Genomic DNA, 27,116 nt, shown 5'->3' with positions numbered 1-27,116 from the left:
GCCACCGTGGCAAAACCACCTGAGGAGCCATTTAAATGGTTTTGCAAAGATTCATAGTGGAGGGGGGCGATGCCCTTGGTACGTTAGGGGTTATAGGGTTATGTAGACTTTTCCCTATGAAAGATGAAAGCATGTCCATTTCAATCTTATAGGAAAAAAATTATAAATCCAATAATCAATGCATGTTTATTGTCTTTCATGCTATCCCTTTTCCGGATAACTGGATTACTGAGCTTGCGCAGAACGCTCTGCATTTTTTTGGTCCATTACACGCTCTTGTCTGTTCTGTGGCACGATTAAATTATGTTACCGTGACCAGTTCATAGGCTCGAAATCGCAAACTCTTGTCAAGATTGCAGAACACACATTCCGCTGAATTTGATAATACCAGAAAAGAACTATTACTGCATTTCAAATACATGAACACATTGTGACAAATACACTGACAGACAGCGACATGACCTGATCATGTCAAACTCAGGAGCCAGCAACCAACACAAAGTGCCTAGACAACCACTTCCCTATCGAAGATCCAGCTGAACTTGACCTTCCTGGGCTCATCCTTCTTGGCCCTGTCCTCGGCGCGCTCGGCGGCCCGCCGCATCCTCGGCGCGAGCCCGCACACGAAGTCCCTGGCCCTGCGTCCCTCGCCGGAGAGCCCGCCCTCCAGCGTCTCCAGCTTCCAGCGCTTGACGACGAACTCGACGATGTCCGCGTAGTCCCTGGCGGTGTACACGCCGAGGCGCTGCGCGACGGCGGCGAAGTGCTCGAACAGGCCCATGTCACGGCCGTCGTGCATGAGGTGCGCGGGCATGGTGATCCGCTTGCGCATCATGTCCGCGATGGCGAGCACGGCGCCGTCCGGGTCGAGCTGCAGGAGCTGCTCCACGATGCGCCCGTACGCCGTCTCGTGGCGCTTCTCGTCGGCGGCGATGGTGCCGCAGGTGCGCGCCAGGACGTCGTCGCCGTGCGCCTTGGCGAGCCGCGCGGTGTTGCCGTGCGAGACGGCCGTCGCGCGCTCCTGGAAGCTCGTGTACACGAAGCCCAGGTACGGGTTGTTCTCCGTTCCCGGGTCCTGGAATTCGCAGCCAAGAAAATGTAAGACTTCAAATAACGTCACGTCGCGATGGAAAATTGCGAGATCCAAGATGATGATGATGACGGGACGCGCACCATGCCGGAGCCGATGAGGTACTGTACGGTCTTCTCGACCATGCGCATGTCGACGCGGCCGGAGAGGTACATGTACTTGCCGAGGATGTCGCCGTGGCGGTTCTCCTCGGCGGTCCAGGTGCGCGTCCAGACGGCCCAGGGGCATGCGCTGGCGCCGGTCTCGTCGCGGACGCCGTCGAGCGTGTTGATCATGGTCTGGTACGTGGGCAGCGCCTCCTCCGTGATCATGTCGCCCACCAGCACGACGAAGTACTCGTCGGGCAGCCCCGCGGCGCGCGCGCGGAGCTCCCGGACCTCGTGCTCGAACATCTCCGACGACGAGTCCGGCAGGAAGTCCGTCGGCTGCCAGCACTCCTCCACGGGCTTGAGCAGCGGCAGCAGCGACCGCGCCGCCCAGCCCTCCAGGGACCGGAACACCTCCGCTTTCTCCGGCGGCATCGAGTGCGTCACGCGGGCGGCGCGCGCGGCGGGCGCCGCCACCGCCGCTGCGGCGGACACGCGGCATTGACCGCGGCTGCGCGCGGGGGTGGCCGCCGCCGCCGCCGTCACCGGGGCGCGGGCGCGGACGGCCATGCCGTGGGCCTGCATCGTCGGAGATCGGCTCAGCTGTGCGGGAGGAGGCAGCGGTGACTGGAGTGCAGCGAGCGGGTTGCTTTCTTGGACGGCGAACGCCGGCGTGCGTGTGTATATAATCCGTGATGCCGGATGCGACAAGCTGGATCGTGGGTGGTGGGCGGAAAACCGGTGGGTGCAGTGGTTTCGCGAGGGGTTTCTGCGGGAAGTCGGGGGCTAGCGAATTCTGTGGGTGTCTCTCTCAACTGCCTGGGACACCTGACCTTTGTTCATGCGTGGTTTTGCCTGCCTGGCCGGTGAGCGGCGAGGAGGGGACAGTTGGACGGCGAGCAATGAACTCGGCCATCCAGCGGATCATGATCTCGGCCATCCGTTCGGCGCACAGATTGGCAACGGCAACGGGAGCAACTGAAATTGGTAACGGGAGCAAATCGAGAGCAGATTTGTGACAGCCGTCGTATGACTGCTGGTGCTGGCCTGGTCGCTGTGAGCCTGTGATTTGGTTGATTTGCTGATGGAAGGATATACCACTGTTAGTGCTGACCATTGACCAAGGCGTGAAACATTTTTGGCGTTAACTGAGCGGCCAGGGGGCTGATCAGCGAAGGCGGATTAAGGAAAAACACCGTGCTCCGCCCCTGGATTTTACAGCTGGAGCCTGGTCCCAGTGGATGGAGTGGCACTGGCACGTGCGGCGGGTGCGTGCCGCAAGTGAAAGGTGGCGCTGTACCACGCGACACGCCCCAGGCGCAGCAGGAAACTGTCCAGTGGCTGGAGCCCGTCGTCCACCGGGTCTCCAACTGAATGCTGTCCCACTCTCTAATCCAAATTTTGACAAGTTTGTTGAAAAACCATACTCCAATAAAATTGTTATGCGGATGATTATCCCATCCAGCTTGTCAGGTAGTCACCCACACTCTCCAAACTTGATAAGTGGGTTTGGCTTGCTAAATGAGGTCCCATACCCAAAATAAAGAGTGCAAGATGAAGAGTTTGTTGTAGTGTGAAATGGAAAGGTTGTTGAAGTGCATGTAGAGTGTAGATTTTTAGAGATGAAACTTAGATATTAAAATTTGAAGAGCGAAAAATGGATAGTCTGTTGAAATGAGCAATTCAATATGAAAAGAGAAAAGCAAAATAGTTAGTTGCTCGGTTGTCCAGTGACCTGTCCTGCCTCCTGCGCTGTGCGGGAATATCAGGCCGATAGCCTTCAGACCAACCGAGAGGGTTTCGTGGGGACTTGCACTGCAGCGCGTCTAGGTCTGTATTCTTACCTATGCAGGTTTATCTGATAAGTGTGGTGTCTGAAGAATAAGTTGTGTGTTTGTCAATTTTGATTACTGAATATTCTTGACGCTGATAATAGTTTATTTTTATTGTGAATACAAGGAGATGTCAATAATTCTAATTTTTTTTTGAGTTTGCTAAATAGAAATTACATTACTAATATCATCCTCGAGGGATTTTGTAGATTCATTAATCAGGGCTTGGCAGTGTTGAAATTCAAAATGACTGCAGTATTAACGAGACAAGTTAGAACTTAAGTGTCTATTGTGCAAACGTCTTGCTTGCTGATGGGCGTCTTTGGTCATATATACTTGGATATTGCTGTCGTCCTAGCACTCTTGGATTAATATAATGCTAATTTTAGTTATATGTCTTCTGCCAAATCGTGAAAATAGTGTCTACTTTTTCGATCGTTGGACAAAGGGAGCAGCTCTTGGCGCAGACGGTCGAAACACATGCTTCCAACGGCCTCCACGAGCGGCGGCAGGGCGGTTGGGGGCGGACCGGCCCTGACGCCGGCGTCATAGTGGAAGGGGGCGGAGAACAAGGATGCGGCGTCGGCGTCCACGAATCGTCTCCTGCCGGGTCCTGGATAGCGGCAGACGGTCGGACGGCCGCAGATCGGACACACGGCGGATCGGAGGGAGAGCGATTGAGAGCAGGAAGCGGGGGTGCCGGCGTCGCTACACGCGGATGGCAAGCACGTGACGCTGGATGGCAGGGAGGCCGCCGCCGAAGGGCAGGAAGGCGCCCGGGCGGCGGCGGCATGGGAGGCGGCGGGCGCGGAGTGAAGCACAGGGGACGGGAGGAGGCGCGGAGGGTACGGAGTTGTCGGTGGTGGAGGAGCATGCGGGGGAAAATCGACTCGCTTCAGCGATAGGTGAGACCGAGGTCGCTTACAGGAGAATCGGCATGCACGTTGTATTCTTGATTTTGAGCTAAGCGGCTTTCGTGGTAGGCGAAAATTAAGCAGTTCGTTTGGGTGGAATTTTCGCTTATTCTCATCAATAATTGAGAAATAAGTGGAAACAAACAGATCCTAAGTCTTCATCGCACAAACTGGAGTGCGTTTCGCTGCGAAAGCCAAACATTTGTCAATCTGGTTAGGAAAAAGATCTTTCACTCGTCGTCCGTTACCGTCCGTTTTATGAACCCGGACACACATGTGACAAAAGACGCCGAGCGGCCGAGGTAGGTTTCTTTGACTGCTGGAGCCTGGAGGGCTGCTCTCACACTTCGATCTGCAGGAGTGACGGAGGCTGCGCCGCTGGCCTGGTGGAGCAAGAAGCAAGATGCACTGGTTACGCCGTGGATTAGCATTTGAGGCGACTCCCTAAATCACGGGGGCTCCTATCTGGCTCGTGGAAGTTAGATAGGAGCCATGGCTTAGAGCCCATTAAAATCCATCGCAGAGCCCACCGAGCCACCACAGCCCAACAATAACGTCGTTGCCCAATTGCACACACCCGTCTCCCGCATTCAAGACAGCAGCGCAGCAAGCAAGAGGTAGCAACCGTGACCTGCAGCCCGTAGGACAAAAGACTCTGGCAGCACGCATGCAGGGGTACATGGTAGGTAACGTGCACTCTTATTTTACTATTTTTAAAAGATTTTGTAACTTTATATATATACTCAACATTTTAAATATCATATTCAACATTCTTCAACATTTCAAATAAACTAGTTCAACATTTGATATGAAAATGTTGAACTAGCATACTTAAAATATTGACATAGATCATCCAAAATGTTGATTTTTTAAAAATAGCAAATATATTTATATTGGATCTTATTATGTTACATTAATTCTCACCAACACAGTGGTACAAACATCAGGAGAAAACGTAGAAAAAATACCAAGGTCTTGTTTAGTTGCCCAACTTTGGACAACCAAAATTACTGTAGCAACAATGTAGCGTTTCGTTTGTATTTGTGAATTATTGTCCAAATATTGACTAATTAGGCTCAAAAGATTCGTCTCGCAAAGTACAACAAAACTATGCAATTAGTTTTTGATTTCATCTACATTCAGTACTCCATGCATGTACCGTAAGTGTGATGTGATGGGAAATTTTTTTTACATAGTGCTAAAATTAGGATTTTAGAGGCAACTAAACATGACCCAACTAGCAACCTCGCCGGTCAATATGCGCCAGCGCATGCATGCATGCCTGGTCCATCTCCAACCGCTGTACGGTTGAGATGAGATTGCACGGATCTGAAACATAGCTACCGGAAGTTATATAGAATCCCCGCTAAATCACACTACTCAGAAAGGCTAGGCCAAGGCTGGTTTAGGGCGGCCGGCCCAATAACCCTGTAATCGCATCCTCCGCTTCCTCGCTCGGGCCGGCCCTTGCTCAGGAAAGTATCAAAAGAACTGAAGAAGCAGGCCGGCTAGATGTGACTATGTGAGCAACCTGGTCCAACACAGGCCGAACTTGTTAGGCTCGGCCCACTCCTCGCAGCGCCATCGAACACCTGGCCTTCGCTGAGGAGAGAGGACGCGGGACCGGAACATGATGGCGCCATTGCCAAGCAGAACAGCGACAGGATCCTCGTGAAGTTGACGTCGATTGGGGCGCGGATCACCTGGCACCTCACCTCCTACCGTTTGGCTACAAATCCTCGCCAGAAGTCGGTAACGCAGCGACCTTGGCCCGAATGCCCGATGGCCGTCGTTCACGCTTTTGACGCAAAATCTGGACATCATCACACGTCTGCATTGAATAACGCGGTTAATTTCAGTGTAAATTCTAAATCAGTTCACGAGTGGTGCAAAATTATTGATAAGGTAAACATTAAATTTATGAGCCGATCGACGGCAAAGCCTCTTGAGCTCATGGGTAGACATTCTTAGAATAAACACCACAACAAATAGATATTTAATGTAAGCATAATAGCATGTGCCATCGACTATGTCAACCGATGGACTAAGATAAAGCATTCTAACACAATGGTCATAAAAGGGGAGTTCTTGTTGACCACACGCTTATCAAATAAGCTAATAATTCTAATCAATGTCTTGATAACTGTATTGAACTCATACAAGATAACACGAATGAGAGGGTATTGACACCAATCTACTAACTTAAAAGATTGGAGCATAGCAACAAGGACCAGCCGATGCTGACTGTATGCAAGCCAGATCTTAATTAATGTTTTGATAAGTGTATTGAACTTAGATAAGATAACACGATTGAGAGGGCATTAACCTTAATATGTCAACATAAAAGACTAGTGCATAATCACCAAAGGTCTCTTGCCTACCGCTTACAAGCCGATTAAGGTAATAAAATATAATCAATGTCATGACCGTGTATTGAACTTGTATAGGTAACATGGTGAAAGGGCATTAACTTTGATCCATTAGTCTTAACAAACAAGCTCACAATGGCAAGGCCTCGTACATGTCCTTATCGGCTCAATGACGTCATCACACTTCTGCGAGATACAGATAAGACCCGACTGAGACATCAGCTCTCAACAGTAGCACCCTGACGTCAGAGGCTAGACGGTTAGCAATACGAGGGGTAGGGGTAAAAATCTATCGGACCTAGCATGTGTAAAACGGTAAAAGCATGCAAAATCTACCAGCCAATACGATCTGATAACTGCGAACATTTAAACAAGACAAGGGAGTCGATTGAAGACAACCTAACCAGATATAAACCGTTCGATAACTTGAGCAACGTCGAAAACAAGCAGAATATTGGACAAAACCTATAAAGTTCTACTTTGTAATCTAAGATAACTCGATAACTAGACAATATAAAACTTAGAAAGTTCTGATGGAGGTCGTAATGATCGGGTGACGATGCTTACAAGCTCGCCCGGGTTTTGGTGGCGTGGCGCCGAAAAGTTGTATTGATTGATTAATTGTTCTCTTTTTTTTTACAAAGCTTATGCGTTTATATTTATACTTTAAAGCATGCTAAAATCTTAGTCAGATACAACATGAATTGTTACAACTATTTCTAGAACTACAGATAAATTTTCACACTTTCTCTTATTTGATGGAGTTGATTTCGCTTCGAACCCGCCTAGTCTTCTATCAACTTCTGGAATCATGATCAACAGCGGCCCATGTTGATCAACGCGACCGTGTTCTCTCTCCTTCGTCGTCGGCTACCAGAACTCCTCGGCACCTCCTACCCCTTCTCCTACCCCTTCCGGCGATACGTCGCCGCGCACCACCACACCACACCTTCCCTCGACCTCGCTCCCCAAAAAAGTCAAAACGCCAAAAAGTCACCGCGCACCTCCGACGCCGCCATGCACACCCGTTCCCAGCAATCTTTTCAGGCCTGAACACCTTTGGATCACCAATATCAAGTATTTAAATCGCCCACTCCACAACCACCGCGAGCGTCGCCGCCTCAGCTCCTCCTCCTCGGACTCGGCCTCGCCGCGCGGGAGCTCACCTAGTCACCTCACCACGGCGCCAACACCATCCGCGAGTCGCGACGCGCCGCGCGCCGCTGCTGGATCAGGAGCTCTCTCGCGAGCTGCTGCTTTTGGGTCTTGCCGCGGCCGCACCGCACAGGCGATCGCGGGGGGAGGGAGCACACCGGTCGACAGAGTTCGGTGAGTCCCTGATCTGCCCTGGCGCCCCGCATCGGCTGGTCGTCGTCTCTGCCTTCCATCGACCGACTCCGAGTTCCGTGATCTCGGGAGCCGCGCGAGGGCTCTGGACTGGAGAAGCGCGGCTCGATCCAGTCGATTCGCCGGGCAAATTTGAATCGCGGAGGGCGGAAGGTGAAACATCGAAGGGATTCATCATCGGCTGCTTCTGGATTGGGGAGGAAGCCTCGCCTGCTATTTTCAAACTGGTTTTGGTCTGGGAGTCTTGCCGTGAATTGGTCCGAGGCCGATTTGGCAGCAGGGAAGCTGTGGAATGGGAGATCGGGCGGCGGCGGCGGAGGGGATATGGTGAGCGGGAGCTTCAGCCGGAGCACATCGGCGCGGCTCGCAGCGAGGGGCGGCGTCGGGAGCCCGCGGGTCTCGACGCCGGGGGCCGCGCACCGGAACTGGTGGGCGGCGGCGCCGTCGGGGCCGTCGATCGAGCGCATCGCCTTGGCGTTCTTACTGGCCTCCCTAGCGCTGGTGCTTTCCTGCGCGCTGTACCTCTACTTCTTCCGGCACCCGGGCCGGGACCGTGTGGTCGCCGAGTTCGCCGGCGAGAGCCTCGAGTCCTGCGACGTGTTCGACGGCATCTGGGTGCCGGATGAGAGGTACCCCTTGTACAACAGCTCCCGGTGCCCGTTTGCAGAGAGGGGGTTCAATTGCCTGGCCAATGGGAGGAAGGATACCGAGTTCCTTAAGTGGAGGTGGAAGCCTAGGGGATGCAATTTACCGCGGTTCAGTGCCCGGGCTGTGCTGGAGTGGCTGAGAGGGAAGAGGGTCGTGTTTGTGGGGGATTCCATGAGCCGAACGCAGTGGGAGTCCTTCATTTGCATGCTCATGACTGGGGTGGATGATCCGAAGACGGTTTATGAGGTTAATGGCAACCAAATCTCAAAGACAATCCGATTTTTAGGAGTGAGGTTTGAGTCGTTCAACCTTAGTGTGGAGTTCTTCCGGTCTGTGTTCCTTGTGCAGCAGATTCCCGCGCTGCGGCACGGGCGCAGAAGGGTCCGTGCCATCCTCAAGCTTGATAAGTTGGATGACTTAAGTCAGAAATGGGCTGATTCAGATGTGCTTATTTTCAACTCAGGGCATTGGTGGACTGCCAGCAAATTATTTGACATGTGAGTTCTCTTACTTTAATTCACAAACCTTTTGGTATTTGCTAATTCTTGAGTTAACTGGAAAATTATCATTACTCTAATTTTTTTATCAATATGAACTGTTCACACATCACACCCATGAACACTGATGTTTTATCCTTGGTAAGTTATGTAGGCAGCACAGTGTTCCTATGGAAGATGTCACCGCCATTTAGATCCGTAAATTCTAAGCAACTCTGTAGGATTATTTAAAGGATGTTAGACTATGTTATTTTTACCAAGAATTCAAGCAAAGTTATACTTATTCCTATGAATCAACACTGAGGTACATTCTTTGCAGAAGTAGTGACTGAGGATAAAAGGTTTAGAAACCAGTTTACAAGATTGATGTGATTGGCTGATTGCCTCGACAGCTGGTGTTGTATCAGCTGTAGTTGTTCCTTGAAGTCATAGCAACACAAAAGCGTGTTACGTTCACGTTCTCATGTCATCTCCTTTATTATTGTTGATGCTGATATATCAGTCTTTTTCTGCATACTGGCTAAGTTTCATTCAGAAAAAGAATACTACTGGCTATGTAAGATCTAAGCCGGCCTTATGGTTTTGATGATGCCAGGAGAAGTTAGTGCTTCTTTCACTTGGCATTGTATTGTTTTCATCGTGTTCTTTTGCCTTGTTGATGTGTTCAGTGTTGTACAAGAGCACTGGCTACATTGTGTTCATGTTTCTAAGATCACAACATAGTAAGCAGGCAGTATCATCTTTTTTTTTTGGTAATATTGAAACTTCAATGTTTTATGGAGGAAGTGAATGAATCGTAACAAAAAATGCTTACTGTCTTTTGTTGATTAGCTCACGTTTCCTGGTTTCTTTGGCTTACAATGTAGATGTAGCCCATCGAGCTGCATTGATATCTACTTCATATATCTCGGATATTCAAGCTTGATCTTTGCAAACAGGGGTTGCTATTTTGAGGCTGGAGGTGTGCTTAAACTGGGAACTTCCATTAATGCTGCTTTCAAAATGGCACTGGAAACTTGGGCTTCATGGGTGAAAGAAAGAGTTGATTTAAGACGAACACGTGTGTTCTTCCGGACATATGAACCATCTCATTGGAGGTGTGGTTTTCTAACATGCAAATATGCTTTGCACATTTCTTAATTTTCTTCCTTATTGCACTCTTGAAGTAACTACAATTTGAACTGAAGATTTAACGTCGTTACACCCTATGAGTGTCATTATGATTGTGGAGTCATCGAAAAGCAAATTTACGCTGTGCACAGGTTATTTTGTTAAAGCATACACTCATGATAGTTTTTCATATTTACAGTGGCTTAAATCAAAAGGTTTGTGAAGTAACAGAACAACCTACAACTGAGGCCAAAGGAAATGACAGGAGAGAATTTGGGGATATACTTGCTGATGTTGTAGCGAATACAAGTGTCCCTGTCACCGTACTAAATGTGACCTTGATGGGGGCCTTCAGAAGTGATGCTCATATTGGCCTTTGGAGTCATCCTAATACCATACTTGATTGCAGCCACTGGTGCCTTCCTGGAGTCCCAGATGCTTGGAATGAACTTGTATTTTCCCACCTGTTGACAAATGGTGAGTTCCTTGTTATGATGACAGGCTTTTATGATATTTTCATAGATCATGTGTTTAAATAAACCAAGTAAAATACCATGGTAGTATTGTCTAATCGTGCAAGCCATTTTCACCTGCAAGGTAGTCTGGAAATTCTGGGCTTTGTATATATGCAATACACATATCTTTGATGCCGCAATTCCTGTACTATGTCATGTGACTTTGATTTTTAGACATAACTTGGCAACTGAAATGGGTAAAAACCAAATAATTTGCAATATTTGAGAATCTACATGTATGAGCATGAGTACGTTCAGAAATGATCCTGAATAATTGATCCAGATGATGTATATGAGGAATACAGAGCTCTTCCATGGTTATTAGTATTAGCTCCAGGAGTTTATATAGAGCATCATACTATTTTTACTTGATGCATTGCTCCTGATGGAGTTGAATGGTGATCTGATGCTTTCTCTCGTATGATTCCACAGGTTGGCGAGGGCTGGTTAGCTGACTGTTGACATGATATACCCATTTTCTTTCTGTTTCATAATTTCTGTTTTATTTGCTGCAAGAAGCCTCTGAGACAGCGGCATCTTCAGGCAAGCTTTGCTATATTGATCTTTCTCTTTTTCCCCGTCACTTGCTCACTCAGGAATGCACATCTCCTGAGTCCTGAGACATAGATTTTTGTATCGTTTCCTCTTTTGGCTGTTTAGGCATAGACACAGAGCAGAGAGCACATGCAACCTGTATGTAACAATAGTTCACTTGCAAAAAATTTTGGATATTGAAATCTTATGCATGAGACGTCTTTACTGCATCATTTTCTTTCATCAGGCACATCATCAAATGAAATAGTTATCAATATGCAAATTTCTGTATCAAATGACTTCTCTTGCAGGTTTTCCTATAGGAAGGAAAGAGTGTCGTGGGCTCGTGGCTTTCGCAGTTGCATCGGAGCTTGTCCCACTGCCAGCCAGTGGACGCCGCCGGTGCGCGGTGCGCCGACCATTTCTCTGTGAGCCTCTGATCCCGTGACCGGGTCCCGGAACCGGGTCGGCGGCCTCGCAACAAGAGAAAAACCAGCCGTCTCCATTCCGCGGCTGTGCCAATGTGCCATTATCCCGTGAGCAGAAAGCTTCCGGAACATTGACAGAAACCTCCAATGTCACATGACGGATCAAACAACCTGCTGTGTGGCAGCACGCCACGGAGCGAAGGGCATTGTGCGTGCTCGCCTGTCGCGGTTATCTCTTCGTCCTTTTCAGGACATGCAGCTATCGTGCCAAATTAACCAAATCAATGCAGCTGACTGTAGGCAATCAGGCAGTGCAAGGGGGGCAAGCATGCCTTCTGTCTGCCGTGCACGGTTGTGCAATTTCATTTCAAGTGTCCCTGCTGTGCCGATGAACGTAAGCATCAGTTGATGCGTTAACAACACTTAAGCTGCAGTAGATCTCAACTTGAAGCTCAAACGTTTAGACTCGACGGTTTGAATTGCCAGTTTAAAATGTGAATCCTATAACTTGGAGACCTTGCTTGTTTCATAGTGATGTACAGACCCAGAAATGTAAAGCAACAATCGATAAGCTGAGTAGCTGACTACTGATGACTAGTTGAGGCGTCTTTCAAAGGGGACGAAAAGTGATTTGAATGGCATCCTTAGATCCTATGGTCGGAGAAAAGTGAAACGTCCTCTTCCAAGTGACCTCAAAGTTCTGCATCAGACGCTGCCTTTAAAAACCAAAGATGACATATAAACTCAGATAAGAGTGTTTTGAGTCACATAAATTAGTTAGTGCTTTTACGTGCACAACCATATGTGGTCTTGTGGCTTGTGCTGTGTGTGTGTTTGTTTCGTTGTCGTCCATGTAGCTCTAGTCCTTCACTGAACAGTAGAGCTCTTCTGCTCTTGCCTTGACAAGAAGTCCTTTTCACAAACCTGTGAGTAGTCGTTTCTGACTGCATTCTCCTATGGCCTTTTTGTGAAGATATAGTGGGTGGTGGTGATTCCAGTTGCAGTAAATGGGAGGGCAATGGCAATTCATGTTAACCAGGGCAAGTTTGGAGAAGAGCTGTGCAAATATGGCATCCCGGTGACAATGTGACGGGTTACCAGGGCTACCCTCACCAAAAAGCTAAAGGATCAACGGCTAGAAGCATTCTGGAAACGGTCCAAACGACACTGCAGCCCACCACCCGACCTCCCTTGGTCGGAAGCCAAGAGTCGTGACTCGTCGGCTCAGCCAGCTCGGGGCGGGGTCCGCAAGGGGCCCACAACGTCTCACCCACTCCTTCGGCCTGTTCGCTTCAGCTTATTCAGCCGGCTTATCAGCCACCAAACAGTGTTTTCCTCTCACAATAAATCAGCCGTTTCAGCTTTTCAGCCGGCTTATAAGCTGAAGCGAACAGGCCCCTTGACTCAGGAAGACCTGCGCCTTACGAGAGGCATTAAATGCAGGACGTGGCCCCACCGACCGCCCCACGCCGGAGATATGACCGGGCAAGGGGAGCCAAACTTTAACCAGGAGGTCCGAGGGTGAGGCTGCACCCTTCGGGCCGCTCAGGACGGCCTGCTGGACGACGCCATGCGTGGCCATACACGCCCACGCGCCCCGACGTCATCATCACCTATACCATCAAGGAGACTCATCAAGATCAAGACCATGCCCAAGCGAGGTGGGACCCAGCGATAGATGTTACGGCGAGGAGCGGCCGTGGGCGCACCAGAGGTCGGGGAAAGCCGGGATGAGCGGCACGCCCCGTCCAGGCCACTAATCAAAGTCCGCCCATTCGTCACCAGTACGGACGTTAGCGACAGCTCCTGTCCCATTCACTGCCACGGGGTTGGCGGACAGGATAAGGGCACGTCACGGAGCAGGCTGGGCCGTGCGTAAGCAGCCCACGCCGCATAGGAGCCACCGTACAAGGCGTGCGAAACCCACGACAAGGGGATAGGACAAGGAAGCCTCTTGGTGCAAGGGAGATCCGACCACGCTACAACCCCTGACCTCTGAGGTCGGGAACCCCCTTCATTTCTCAACATTGTCATCCAGTCCCTAGCCTATATAAAGGGAACCGAGCCTCCTTTCACTCTCTCTCGTATTGGACACATACATCCACACATCGCATGAACACTTGTTTGCAAGCACCCCGTTATAAGTTCAGTGCACTTAATCAAGGAACACGACTCCTGCCGAAACTGGATGTAGGGATCTTCCCGAACCAGTATAACTCATCTCTTGTGTGCTAGCCATCGGAAGTAGGGAGAGTGCAGGGTACAATCACTAGTCGGCTGTACGAAACACCGACACAATAGCTACTTGTGCAAATAGGATTGGCATCACAGTCGTTTTAAGAGTGACATTGAAAACCATGGAAGGGTATAATGTTGAATGAGGCAGAAGGTCGATGAATATGTTTATCTAAAACTAATGCCACATCGTGATCTAAACCATCCATTGTATAAATATTTTTTTCTTGGCAGCGTAAGTTTGCGCAATCCCCTATTTTTCATGATGATACGTCAACGACAAATAATGGATTCCAATATTTCCGAGAGTCAATGTCTTCGTAATTATGAGTTAGTATAATTATTAGTGGTCACATTATCTAAAAAAATTATTAGTGGTCATGCTACCATAAGAGATTGAACTATGTGAAAATCAGCAAAACTGAAAAGCAAAATCAACCGGAAGATTCACATCCAGGCATGAATGCTTTCCTCCTACTTTCCGTTACATTTGCACCCATGGAAATCCCCATTCATCCCCTTCCCCAACCGAGGCTGCCGGCCTCTCCGTCCCCGTCCGCAATATAACCACCCCCCACCACCGCACACTCCAGTAGTCCAGTGGCGACTCCGCTCCTCCCCACCGCGCGCGCGCGCACAACGCCACCCAACCATCACCAATGCCTCCTCCGGCTCGCCTCGTTCCCCTCCTCGTCCTCGTCCTCTTCCATCTCCCCTTCTCCCTCTCCCGTCACCACCACCGCCACACCCCGTCCGCGTCCCCGTCCCCGTCCCCGTCGCCGGCGTCCTCCGACTCGGCGCCACTCGCCGTCCTCCTGGCCTGCAACGCCACCCGCTTCCAGCCGGCCTGCGTCTCCACGCTCTCCGGCGCGGGGTCCGGCGCCTCCACCCCCGACCTCCTCGGCGCATCGCTCTCCGCGCTCCGCGCCCGCATCCCGCCCGCCGTCTCCACGGCCAAGTCCGTCCTCGCCGCCTCCTCCAACGTGAACCTCTCCAACGCCGCCACCAACTGCCTCACCTTCCTCTCCCTCTCCTCCCACCGCCTCTCCCCGTCCCCGTCCCCGTCGCTCCTCTCCGCGTCCACCGCGCTGCTCCACCTCTACGACTGCTGGTCCGCGTACAAGTACGTCAACTTCTCCCGCACCATCTCCGACGCCATGGCCTACCTCGACGACACCATCGCCGTCAACAGCAACTACATCTCCATGCTCGCCGCGCGGCAGCGCTACGGCGACGAGACCTCCCTCTGGCGCCCGCCGCAGACGGAGCGCGACGGTTACTGGCCGCCCGCCGCGGCCGCCGCCACCACCGCCGATGCCGACGTGGACGCGCTCGGCGTGCCCAGGGGCCTGCCGCCGAACGCGACGGTGTGCGCCGCGGGGTGCGACTACAAGACGGTGCGGGAGGCGGTGGCGGCGGCGCCGGACTACGGCGATGGGTGGTTCGTGGTGCGCGTGAAGGAGGGGGTGTACAAGGAGACGGTGAGCGTGCCGTGGGAGAAGACGAACGTGGTGCTGGTGGGCGACGGCATGGGCAAGACGGTGATCACCGGGGACCTCAACGCCGACACGCCCGGCGTGTCCACCTTCAACACCGCCACCGTAGGTGCGTATAAATCCGCGTATTCCCCTCGTCCCCTCTACGTATTCTGTTCCCTTGTACTACGGCGTAGGTGTACTGCGCTGACAAACAAGCGAGCTCAACTGCTTTCTGCCGCGTCGTACGCGTGTGTACGTGCATGGAATCAATGCGATCCCGTGACCGAAGCACCGAAAACGCTTTCCGAAAACGCTTTCCGTGGATTAGATCGGATGTTGTGAGTTTTGACGCGGGCCTTTAATTCTTGACTTTTGTACGTTGCGTCCGGCATGCCACATGACCTGAGAACCTTGCCTAGATTATTTTCAAAAAGAAAAAAAAAAGAACGCTGCCTAGGATTCAAATAGTGGGTGAAGTTGTCCAAATAATTCCGTGGAGCCCTCGTTTTTCAAAAGGGAAATTTGAAATATCAAATCTGGCCTGGATCTACTTTTCAAAAAAAAAATCTGGCCTGGATAAACATAAAGTTGCTTCCGGAAACGCCTCGCACTATCGACATGCAAACGGAGCCTAATGGAAGAGTTGCTTTAGCCTTTAGGACATGGCGCACTGTGCACTGCATGCGTAGTGATCTTTTGACTTGGTGGGAGGTAGGGGTACTGGACAGTAGGAGAAAAGCCTGCTCCTAGTACTGTAGTACATTTTTATCACACGAGATAGACGACCACCGTCTGTACTAACCTGTTTATGTCAAGCAACTAGCCAACTATAATGTGGTTATATGCCTAAAGTCCTGATTCATTTCCTAGTTGTATGATCTGGTAACCGTTGGCAGTAAAATTCTCTGGCAACAGATCCGCTCGTGACAGCCGAGCTCGTGACTTACCAATAATAGCAAGTACAAATACTAGGTGACCTGCACGAGCATGTGGTCCCTGCCGGGTGGCGACAATGCGGCGTAGCGTCACGGGGAGCTACTCCTAGGCTACCCCAAACACTCTCAACTTTCCCGTGCTCCATCCGGTCCCACAAGCACAAAGCCGTGCCGCGTGTCTTGGTTAGCCTACAGTGCAGGCCGAACCAGACATGCTGCTCCGTGCAGTCAATTCACCAAGAAAAAAACTGCCCGATCCACCGCCGTGCCCGTGCGTCTCTCAACTTTGTCGTGCGCCCCACCATTCATGTGCTACGAAATGCCGTCAATCGGATGTTCTGCTCCACAGTGACCTCCCTGCATGTTGAAAATTTCTGAACCTCACATGCTTGTTTTTGTTGTGCGGCGCGCATGCAGGCGTTCTGGCTGACGGGTTCATGGCGCGCGACCTGACGATCTCCAACACGGCGGGTCCGGACGCGCACCAGGCGGTGGCGTTCCGCTCCACGGGCGACCGCACGGTGCTTGACACCGTGGAGCTGCTGGGCCACCAGGACACGCTGTACGCGCACGCCATGCGCCACTTGTACACCCGGTGCCGCGTCTCCGGCACCGTCGACTTCGTCTTCGGCAACTCCGCGGCCGTGCTCCACGACACGGCCCTCGTGGTCCTGCCCCGGCAGCTGCGGCCGGAGAAGGGCGAGAACGACGCCGTCACGGCGCAGGGCCGCACCGACCCGGCGCAGCCCACGGGGATTGTGCTCAGCCGCTGCGCCGTCAACGGCAGCGACGAGTACATGGCGCTCTACCGCCAGAAACCCGACGTCCACCGCGTCTACCTGGGCCGGCCATGGAAGGAGTACTCCCGGACGGTGTACCTCGGGTGCACGCTCGCGGAGATCGTGCAGCCGCAGGGGTGGATGGCGTGGAACGGGGACTTCGCGCTCCGGACGCTCTATTACGGCGAGTTCGACAGCGCCGGGCCCGGCGGCGCGGCGAGCCGGAGGGTGGCGTGGAGCAGCCAGGTGCCCAGGGAACACGTCGACGCGTACAGCGTCGACAACTTCATCCAGGGGCACGAGTGGATACCCAAAGCGTAGCTACACTCTTCATGTAGAGAAAGAGAATGTATGTATGGTGAACGTGCAACCGTGCCGAACAATTGACATGGTGGCCCTGGCGTTGCGTATTGCAGAGTTATGGGGATGGAGCGAAAGAACACCAATAAACCTGTGGCTATCAAACGATAGATGGTGGACGAGAACCCGGCAAGAGTGGCCTGGCAGAAATGGCAGGGTGAAGTGGTGGCGTGGCAGGGCAGGAAAATGACAGGCAGATGATGAGCTCGGCGTGCGGTTTCCGCAATTAGCAGGTCCTGGCAAACAACATTATCGCCTAGCCCTAGCCACTCGTCGTGGTCCATCACTGATTCACTGCAACACTGCCTGCCTGCCTTTGCAGCTGCGTCTTTTCGCTGTGCCATTCTTCATCAGCGCATGTGCGCCGCCGCCCAACGACCCAACCGAGAGATGAGGGTTGGGGGGCTTGAGGCTACGGGAGTCACGGTGGTGGATCGGCGTCCACCCACTTCATGGACGCGTGCATTCGTGCGCCATGAATCGTTCGAGTCGATGTCACAAAAAGGGAGAAAGGGGGGCGGAGACGAAGATGTGTTGGACGGAGAGATGGCACAGTTGATTATAGACTGTCCGTCGATTTAGATGATATGTCCGTGGTTAGGTTATGTGAATCACTTGCTATCTCCTACTCCTATACAGCAAAAGCGTGACACCACCACCGATCAGAAAAGGCAGGTCTGTTTTCAGGCCTGCAGAGTGGTGCTGAGTGCTGACTATGTTGGAACTTGTGGATTTTGTTATTCTCATTCTATCTTTTTTTTCTCAAAATACAACTCGGTTGGGCTTTGTTATCTCGGACAGAGGACAACCACCCGGCCGGCCCGGTACAAGAAGCAAAAGGGAAAACTGTACAACTGGGCTGGTCTTGTTAAATATGTGGAATCGACGTGCAGGCCAGCCCAGAGTGGCTAGGTGACCGGGCCTGTAAAGAGGTGAGAAAAAGTCATGACAACTTCCAATTTGGGCTGCATTGGGCTCGTTTGCAGGCTGAGTCGGACCTGCCTGCAGCCCAGGGAAAATGGACAACAACTACCACGGAAAAGGCTTGGGCCCTGGCCATTTGCCGTGTCGTGTGTTGTTGGGCTAGTTGGTGTTTGTTTGGGCCTAGATTTCGCTGCGGATGGATATTTATCGTGTTTGGTTCTTTGCCGACTGGGTAGAAGAAAAGGTTAATTAAAAACTTAAAAAAATTGTAGAGAAAAACGAAATAAGCCATGAATTACTTTTGGCATATCTAGAGGGTTGGCGAAGTGATGTTTTTCTCATCCAACTGTGGTGGGGAAAGGATCCATGAACCACGCCGCCGCTTTTGGAGACTTCCTAGCCCCAGGCTAACGCCCTCGTCGCAGCCCGGACCTGGCGTTGTCGCCGCACCGGCAACGCGGCGCGTCACCGCAGCTGCGTGCGTGACGGCGAGAGGCCAACCAACCGCGGGATTCCTCGCCGTGCCCTGCTGGAGCCTGGAGCGCGACGTCAAAGTCCGGAGAGCCCATGCCCTCCGCGTTGGCGTTGCTAGCGGCAATGCCAGCACAGGTGACGAGCGCGAACTGTTCAGACGCTCATTACTCGTACGCGCAGTGTCCCACCCACGACCAGTTCTTCCTTTTGCTGCTTGTCCCTTTGCTTTGCCCGGTCAGAAGCCCAGAAAGCTGGCATCACACCGCCCCCACTCCTCGTCCGCGGCTGCAGGCGACAAATGTCCGACGCAGGGCGACGCGTGTCACAGCGCCGGCCCTAGCGCGGTGGTCTCCGGCCCGGCGCGCCCTAGCCTAGGGCACCGAGCTGAGTGGTCGGTCCATGCCATGCCCGATTGCCCATGCCGCCGTGCATGCGTATCCGACTGACGCCAAGGGCGGTAGTGGCGTTCGATTGCCGCGTCCCCCCTCGTGCCCGCGCCGAGGCAGAGACCCGAGAGAGACAGCGGGACTCCCAAACATATTGTACTACACCTCGGTACGGACTACGACGGGGTGCCCTTGGACCGTGGCTCCCCACCGGGCACCGGCACCGGCAGGGTGCGGCATAAAATAGCGAGCTCGCAACGCGACGCCACGCCCATGCAGTTCCGGTGTACTGGCGCCGCTACTAAAACCGATCGAGCGCGTCAGATCTGGACGCATCTCTCGGCTCCCTAGTGGACGAAACCTAAACCTAATCCCAGTGAGTCACTTCACTTGCAACGCAAACATCCAACCACCCCAATCGTGAGCGACAAGGGATGCTCAATCAGGGGGTATGCACAGTGTCTCTCGGACGGACTGCCGCCACCGCCGGAGGCCTCGTACAGCCTAGTCCCCGCGCTTTTTAGGTGAGGTTTGCTGTTGGAAAAGCGCCGCCGTGAGCTGCGAGAGACCGCATCGCCAAGGAACTGAACATGAGGAGATCATGGGGATCCGGCCAATGATGGCGCGTCTCCTCCTTTGACAGAGCAGCGACGCACCCAGCAGCAGCAGCAGCATATCAGTAGATGCAATGATGGTGCTCGCTCTGCATCAGTACGACGATGCGGTGTTTGAATGCTGCGTGGTTAGGTGGCACGCGCCGGGAAACATAGGAACGCAGAAAGCGTGCGAGGAGCTCAAAGGCAGTGGCTGTTTTGTTTCAACTCAAACAGCACTCCAACAAACACAGTATCGTCTTTTGGTCCCCAGAAGACAGCGGTTGAGCTAATCCAACTTCACAAATCACAGCAGCATAAAAAGGTGACACCATCATATATATTCATGCCAAAACGATGCAGTGTTTGCTGGTCAGCAATCTCATGTTGCATCACTCCAGATCCATCACTGAAACCGTTCAACCACCATACATCAACAAACCAGGCCTACTGCAGCACAGCAGCAGAGCCGGTGGGATTTGAAGCAACAGACAGACCCGGAGAGGACTCAAAGGCAGAGAAAGGAAAATAGCCTATACTGATGAATTATTAGCAGAAACCAAAAAATTTTGCCAGCCATCGAAAGGCAGCGTGAGGGGGCGCTGGAGCAGCGATGGCGAACAGAAGGTATAGAGTCATTCGGGAAGAGGGCCTACATAGCTACCTTTACAAAGCTGTTGCTATGTATGTATGGAGCTTCAGAAGTTTTGTATCTGGGTATACTACTCTCTCAACAAAGCTATCTACAGATCTCATGAGCTCTACAGGCTCGCGGTAGGCGGCACAGGCACCGCGTTGTTCTTTGTCGAGTTGGTCTTGTTCTCACCCCAATGCCACAGCATGCTCTCCCAGAAGCAGAACTTCTCAAAGCAGGTTTTCAGCCTAGGATCAGTTATGTTCCGCTTCCAGTGCCCATCAGTGAAGTTTGCTTTCTCAGCCTGCCGCCGCTCCCACTCCAATCCGGCCTTCAGCCTTGACCTCAGAAGGCAATAGCTCTGAAGCTTCTTCGGCATCTTGTTGTGCACCTTCCACCAGCGAGCATGCGCAACATCACTCGCAAACTCCCGCAGAATTTCAACATTCCAGTTGCAGTCGTAGTCCCGGAAGCACAACCATGGCTTCCGCCCCAAGTAGTGAAGGACATAGAGGATTGGCGGGTTAGCGCCAAACAACCGAGTCTTCTTCGCCTTCACTTCCTCTTCATCACCCTCCCAGAAATGCTTCAAGAAGTTCATGTGTTTCGGAATGCGATGCCACCATGTGAATATTTCATTCAGGTACCCCTGGTCACCACCATTGTATGATGTTATCTCATTGATGTGCTCCATCAGCAAAGAGAACGTGCAGTTCGAGGGCTCAATGACCATCACTCCAGAGTTGAAGAGTGTTGCATTGTTGCCTGTTGCAGTGATTTCTGGCATGGCAAACAGGAAATCAATATTCCTCAGGATGAGGAGATCGGCATCAATGAATATAACCTTGTCATAATCTGTAAGCTGCCAAAGCCGGAATTTGCTGTAGTTCCATTCATTGTAGGCATCACGTTCAGCCTTAGGATTCCGGATCCTCTGTATTATTCTGACCTTCCACCCCGCAGATTCCAGCCCCTTGCGGTGGTGGTCACTTATGGTGTCATCAACAAGAATAACAAGGTCTCTTGTTGATCCTGCTTGGCGAATGCTTTGAGCTGCTGTGATTGCACCGCAAACGTATTCACTTGCTGAATGCAGTATAGTAGCATATGCTTCTCTGCGTCTGTCCACCGTATAAAGTCGTGCTGCAATCAAAAGGAAATTGTTCCTTCTTTCAGGGGGGGGGGGGGGGGGGACTTAGAAGGGAAATAGATATATTCTGATTTTCTACAGACAAAAGATTATTATGCATGCCTATGTAAAGCAAGATACTGTCTGGCCAACTTGTTTCAGGAAATGATACAGTTGTTCTAATATTGGACCGTGACAATTGCAGCATTGTTTGTATCACTGTAGAACTGCTTAAATGTTCATGCATGCAACAATAGACTACAGAGTTACTGGGATTTCTAGATACGTGCATTGGGTACACTGGGAAAATATGAGTGTCTTCTGATGGGAAGCTATTACAAAATTTAGACATCAGTCAACTTACCTTTTGCGTTCAGTGGAACGGCAAGCTCACAGGAACCAACAGGCAGCCTGAGCTTCTCCTTTAGAGCCTTCACGTCAGGTTTGTACAGCCAAGCATTGCCTTCACGTTTCACTAGGTTCTTGCAAGAGAAGAGATTTGGGATCGGGAAGCAATCAGTCACAAACAGGACATGGACTCCACCATTGCCTCTCGCCGTGGTCGCTGCTATTTTTGCTGCTGATAACTGCAAATGCAGCCGTGCAACATCCCTTGACCAACCCGCCACACGAGTACAGGGAAGCTTAACAGCAACAACATCAAAATGAGTCGCTCTTGGAAAATTTGGATCTGGAAGCGAAGGGCAAGATGGTATCTCTGTTTCTTCCTCCTCATCTATCCATTCAGGGTAGAGAGTCTGCCAGGTAATGCTTTCATTGGCATGCTCTAGTCTTATGACTGAAAAATCACTATCTGGGAGCATATTTGTCCAAGCGCCAAACTCAGTTCTGTTAAAATTCAGGAGTCCAACTTTGAGCTTCTGTTCGCCACCATTCAGATTTTGGATACTTTTATATACATCCTCCCATTGAATGCTGGCAGAAGATACATATCGGGGATCAGAACTTCTCTTGTCCCATATCCACCCATTGACAAGTCTGCAAACCATAGAAGCCAGCGTAAGCATCATGTTAATATACATCGTATTGTTATATGAAAAACTACTCAGCTCAATAGCGGAAAAACACCATGGACTACAGGGAGGTATCATGATCCACTAATGCTTTACTAGATATTTTGTGAAGGTACACTCACCGAGAGCTTGATTGCAGCTGATGTTCATACACAGACGGTGTGTATAGGAGCGTCAGAAATGCAGCAGACATGATAGCAAAGAGCAGAAGTTGCAAGGATCGGAATTTGCATCCAGAGCTTTTCTCCAGTACAAAAACATCAAATTTTTCCACCTCTTTGAAACTTTTGCTTTTCTGAGTCCTTCTCTTAGCTGTGTCCTCACTGAAAAAATAATAAATAAAAAGTGTCAAGGACAGCAAACTCTTCCATGGAAGTATTTGAACAGCAATTAGTAATCCTAGTCATCACAAAAAAAAGTTGAAAAATAAACTTGTATTATATTATGACAATTTGTGTAGTCAACGCAAATTGGAAGGTCAATGTAGGTTCAGATCATTTATGGTGATAAAATGGAGAATTACACTTGGGAAAAATTATCGATATGAAATTGCTGAAGGAATAAGAGCAACTTCCAGCTTATGGTATCACTGTTTTTACACAAATTACAAGCATTACAGAAGCAGGTCCATGCCAATTGCCAAACTATTATTGAAATGATGACACCAGTTCAAGGTAACATTACCTGGTCCCAACTTTTTACTAAATCTTAGTTCTAGAAAGGTAAAACTACATGGTAATATATTATTACCGGTGCTGGTGTTTTAAGTTTCCTAGAAGTTTGCATTGGTCTTATATTTATTTTACTTGGGAGGAGGTGGATACACTGACATGTGGTGGCATCTGTGGACAGAACTGCCTTGTAAAACTAAAACTAAAGCATTCAAAGCACATCTTTTTTTAGAGGAAAAACTTGCAGTATCTCGTATGCATAAAGGGAAAGTGCTCAATCAAGCTAAAAGTGGTTTGGCTATGGAAGAAAAAATGCTAAAGGAAAAATCCGCGCACTTTGAATTAAAAAGGGACCAAAAGAAAATTAGTGGCCTCTGTTATTCCCCAGAGCTCTACTTTATTAGTCACATCTTTTAGGAAAGCAGAGCTCCATTAAGCTCGAAGATGCCAGGTACCTAACCCCCCATGTTCTTCGTAAAAAATAAAAACGCGAAAGCACGCTTAGCGCCAGCGGTCTGAATACCGTGAAACACGCAACGAGAAAGCTGCACAGATGATTAATCCCAGATGCAGAGAAGAAACCGTTTCTTTGCGTTACTACCATAGACATCATGAAGAAAATCTGGTCCAAAAATATGGACCCGACCAGGATAGCCGAAATCAACGGTAGGTCATACATCAAAACCCACCATTTTCTACACGCCAAGAGGGGCACAATTCAACGGTCCTGGGCCAGCGGCGGCACGAAGCAGCAGCAGTAGCTGACCTGCTCAACGTGGCAGCCGTAGTGCCCCGTAGCAGCCACTGCACATGAGACTAACGCGTGCAGTGCAGGGAATTAATGGTCTTGCTGCCACAAGGAGCTGTCTTTGGGGTCAAAACGGCAGCAAGAGCACATGGATGGCCACCGACGCCTGGCTGCGCGCTTTACAGCAAGAAAAACATGCTCCGCTCGAACCAAATCGTTGTTGCTTGTTAGTAGCATCTAAATATGGATCGCAAAAGCGAGTAACTTTCGGCCAGGCCAGGAGAACCGGGAGAACCGACGAGCGAGGACGGGCAGATTTACACGTTTCAAACGCATCGACAACGAGCCATTCGCGGCGGCAGCACATATCACCACATCAGTAGCTCACAGCTGGGATATCACCAAGTTTTTTGCCGGTTTCTCTAGCTGGGAGTGGCAAAACGGGAGGAAGAACGGATGGACGGGTGGAGGATGTCATAAAGGCACAACCACCACTACCTGCACCACCTACAAAATCAGGGGAAGTTATGGAGGCGGCCAGGAGGCGCAGAGCATGGTGAACGGGAACGGCGGCCGGCAGCAGGAAAACGAACGGCATCTTGTACAGGGTACATGGCAGCAGTACTGCAGCACGCCTGCGAGATTACGCGATAAGAATGGTGGATGGTCACCAGTCACCACCAGAGACCCGGCATCAATACCAGCAGATGCGAGTCAATCCAGCATGAGGCACATGACCGCACATGGCAAAGCAAAGCGCGCATCTGACACGGCTGGATTAGCACGCTATCATCGAGCGGAACCAGCTCAAAAGCAAGGCAAGCAGGCAAGGTGAGCGTGAGAGGGGGAAAGATTTGGAATAGATCGGGAGGGAGATCTTACGCTGCCCCGGCCGGCCGGTACCGGGCCTCCAAGGAACCCATGCGCTTGATCTCCAGGGTCCTTCCCGGCGCTTTCACTGACTCCGACGAAGGTTCAGGCCGTCCACACTTCCGCCTCCCCGGTTGCGCCGCTTCTCATCTGCAATGGAGACACAGGACACGGCAGGATCCGTTAGCTTTACCAGTTCACTGAAGCAAAAGGAACAAGAAGAAGATGCCCGAATGCCACACAGCGACAGACGCAATAGAAGTGGAAACCTTCCCGGGATGAAGAGCAGGAAAGGGAACGGCCAACAGATGGGCCGGGTAGAAAGAAGTAACAAGGCGAGGTAAAGCTGCGAACCGGAATCTACGAGCCACCGAAAAAAGAGGGCAACAAATCCAGCAAAATACAAGCGAGATAAAGGGCGCAAATCTGCCGCGGGAAAGGAGCAACGGAACACCAAATCGAGCAAATGGTGGCGACACAACAGCCACCGGAGGGAAAAGAACCCGAACCACCACGAAACAGATCGAGAGCCTCCCGGCAAGAACGCACCGGAACCAGATCAAAGACGGCGCCACGCCAAGAACTGCGCGAGAACCCACGGCGGCACAGGCAGGCGGCACGTACCCGGAAGGCAGCCGGCAGGCAGGCAGGCAGGCAGGCCAGGCGGCGGAGACTCGAGTAGGAGGAGAGGCGCTGCAGCAGATAGAGCTGGAATGGCGAGAGCAGCGGGCGGCAGCAAGCAGGAGAGGCAGGCAGTCGGTGCGGTGAGGTGGCGGCTGAGTGGCTCCGGTTCGTCCCCCTCCTCTTCTACAGAGCTCTGGGCTCGCTGGGAGAAATGGAGGAGAAGCAGACGAGTTATATATAAGCAAAGATATATACCACCCCACACTCCCCCGCAAAGCAAAGCAAAAAAAAAAAAAGGGCGAGCGGGTTAAGCAAGCGAGGCGGATGGAAAAACGGGAGACGCGAGCGGAGCGACAGGCAGTTAACAAGTAATCTTTGCCCCGCTTCATGGGGTCCACGGCGTGTACGGTCTCGCTCGGCCAAATCTCTCATTCCAGGGGGGGTCCGGGTGATTAGCGGAGTCGGTGAGAATGGTTAGGCAAACCGAGTGGGCCCCGGCTGTCAGGCTCGGAGTCGTACAGGCAAACCGAGTTAGGGTAACAGTGGAAGGTGACGAAAGGGGCAGACAGAACATTAATTAACCCTCCTTCCTTCCTGTAATAAAAAGCATGAGTAAAACAAAGGGGCATGGATTAATGCCTAGCTAACCTAAGAATATGGTTCACGTTTTTCTTAATAACTGGAGGCATTTCGTTTTAAAAAAAGATTTACTGGATGCATGTAGAAACTGTCACATGCCCTAGAACGTTAAAAGTTGGTAAACTCTGTATAGTAAAGTCATCGAGTTATTTTCTCTAAATATGCACAATTTTCAAGTGGTATATTTCATCATTTCCTTCGTATTAGCATCAAGAAGAAATGAGGTCAGTCTGTCAATCTTTTTGTCTCTTGCTCAGCGTAGTTAACAGTTAAATAATCGAAATGTGAGAATAAATGAGTACTGACGAAAGAACTGAGCTAGCCAAGGATTGAACTCTTTTGCATCATCATCTCCCGTTTATGTGGCCAGGCGGTCCGGTTAGGAAGAACGTGTTGGTAAGTTCCTAAATTACTGCAAGTGGTTGTCTGATCTGAGTCATTTGACCGACTTTGACGGGGTTGACTACTGTGTTAGATCAACTTGGCGTGTTTCAGGAATTTCTGTGTGAAGCCACGCTGGAGAAACACGTACGAAAGTGCGACCAACCACTCCTTACCAAACTATTCAGATCAACTAGCTTTGAAAGGCATCTGCTTAAGTGCCCAACACTTATTAGGAATCTCCCCGTGGGGTCTGCCATCGTACTGTGCCCAAGACACCCAAACGTGTGCCATTCTCGCATGAGCTTTTGTTGCTAATAACCTCCACACGGTTTAGACATTTCAGTCGCAGTTCATTCAACTATCGCTGCTACAGTAATGCAACCAAGGACAAGCAAACGGGAAAAATTGTAATAAATTCGAATTTGTATGTCTGAATTTGTACTGTCAGTGGTACAAGCTTTGAATCACCTACCAGCGTCAACTCCAGTGCAAGCCCTTGCTCCTGTTGTTGTTAAGCATCTCCACCGACGTTTCCATGATGGCATCGCATCCGTGGCTGGCAGGATGGCATCGCCATCATGGTCGCGAGACCGAAAATGCCAGAACGGAGCGAAAGCGAAGGGGTTTGGGGGTACGCGAATTCGGGGTGGGCCCTGCGTCCCCGGCTCCCCGCCCTGCGATATCTGTGGACCTAATCAATGAGGAAGCGCCATGAATGTGGTGATGCCAGTGTCGTCTCGTCGTCCCGGCGCGTCCCTGCGAGGTGTCGGAGAGCCCATCCGCGTCCTCTGCCGCTCGGTTTTGGCATGGCCTCGCAAGCGCCCAATGCCGCTCGGTTCTCTCTCTTTT

The 27,116-nt window shown here is 51.1% G+C and overlaps 4 protein-coding genes across 5 annotated transcripts; 2 read left to right on the top strand and 2 right to left on the bottom strand.

Annotated features, from left to right (window-relative positions):
• Positions 1-376: 376 nt before the first annotated feature.
• Positions 377-1,982, bottom strand: LOC101760033 (stearoyl-[acyl-carrier-protein] 9-desaturase 1, chloroplastic). Its single transcript, XM_004970741.3, has 2 exons — positions 1,174-1,982; positions 377-1,075 (listed from the first exon to the last, which is right to left on the bottom strand). Exons 1-2 carry the CDS (start codon positions 1,759-1,761, stop codon positions 506-508), a joined length of 1,158 nt encoding a protein of 385 aa, XP_004970798.1. The 5' UTR covers positions 1,762-1,982; the 3' UTR covers positions 377-505.
• A 5,152-nt stretch (positions 1,983-7,134) lies between these two features.
• Positions 7,135-11,885, top strand: LOC101760431 (protein trichome berefringence-like 7). Of its 2 annotated transcripts, XR_002677855.1 has the most exons (5): positions 7,135-8,783; positions 9,722-9,880; positions 10,093-10,370; positions 10,841-10,951; positions 11,254-11,885. XR_002677855.1 is itself a non-coding variant. In XM_004970742.4 (4 exons), exons 1-4 carry the CDS (start codon positions 7,963-7,965, stop codon positions 10,861-10,863), a joined length of 1,281 nt encoding a protein of 426 aa, XP_004970799.1. In that variant the 5' UTR covers positions 7,135-7,962; the 3' UTR covers positions 10,864-11,172. The 2 variants fall into 2 exon arrangements, 1 of the variants encoding a protein (XP_004970799.1); XM_004970742.4 differs by lacking the exon at positions 11,254-11,885 and having other exon boundaries at positions 10,841-11,172.
• A 2,245-nt stretch (positions 11,886-14,130) lies between these two features.
• LOC101760849 (probable pectinesterase/pectinesterase inhibitor 51) lies at positions 14,131-17,482 on the top strand. Its single transcript, XM_004970743.3, has 2 exons — positions 14,131-15,210; positions 16,436-17,482. The coding sequence occupies exons 1-2, from the start codon at positions 14,265-14,267 to the stop codon at positions 17,116-17,118; spliced, it is 1,629 nt and encodes a 542-aa protein (XP_004970800.1). The 5' UTR covers positions 14,131-14,264; the 3' UTR covers positions 17,119-17,482.
• A 2,370-nt stretch (positions 17,483-19,852) lies between these two features.
• LOC101761252 (UDP-glucuronate:xylan alpha-glucuronosyltransferase 1) lies at positions 19,853-25,502 on the bottom strand. The gene is made up of 5 exons (XM_012846318.2): positions 25,245-25,502; positions 24,633-24,770; positions 22,454-22,654; positions 21,662-22,296; positions 19,853-21,311 (listed from the first exon to the last, which is right to left on the bottom strand). Exons 2-5 carry the CDS (start codon positions 24,671-24,673, stop codon positions 20,296-20,298), a joined length of 1,893 nt encoding a protein of 630 aa, XP_012701772.1. The 5' UTR covers positions 24,674-24,770; positions 25,245-25,502; the 3' UTR covers positions 19,853-20,295.
• Between the last annotated feature and the right edge of the window lie 1,614 nt (positions 25,503-27,116).

Source organism: Setaria italica, chromosome V (assembly GCF_000263155.2).
Source record: "Setaria italica strain Yugu1 chromosome V, Setaria_italica_v2.0, whole genome shotgun sequence".
In the NCBI taxonomy this organism is placed as follows: Eukaryota; Viridiplantae; Streptophyta; class Magnoliopsida; order Poales; family Poaceae; genus Setaria; species Setaria italica.
The sequence above is the reverse complement of the archived record's forward strand: the minus strand, read 5'-3'. Positions and strand labels throughout refer to the sequence as shown.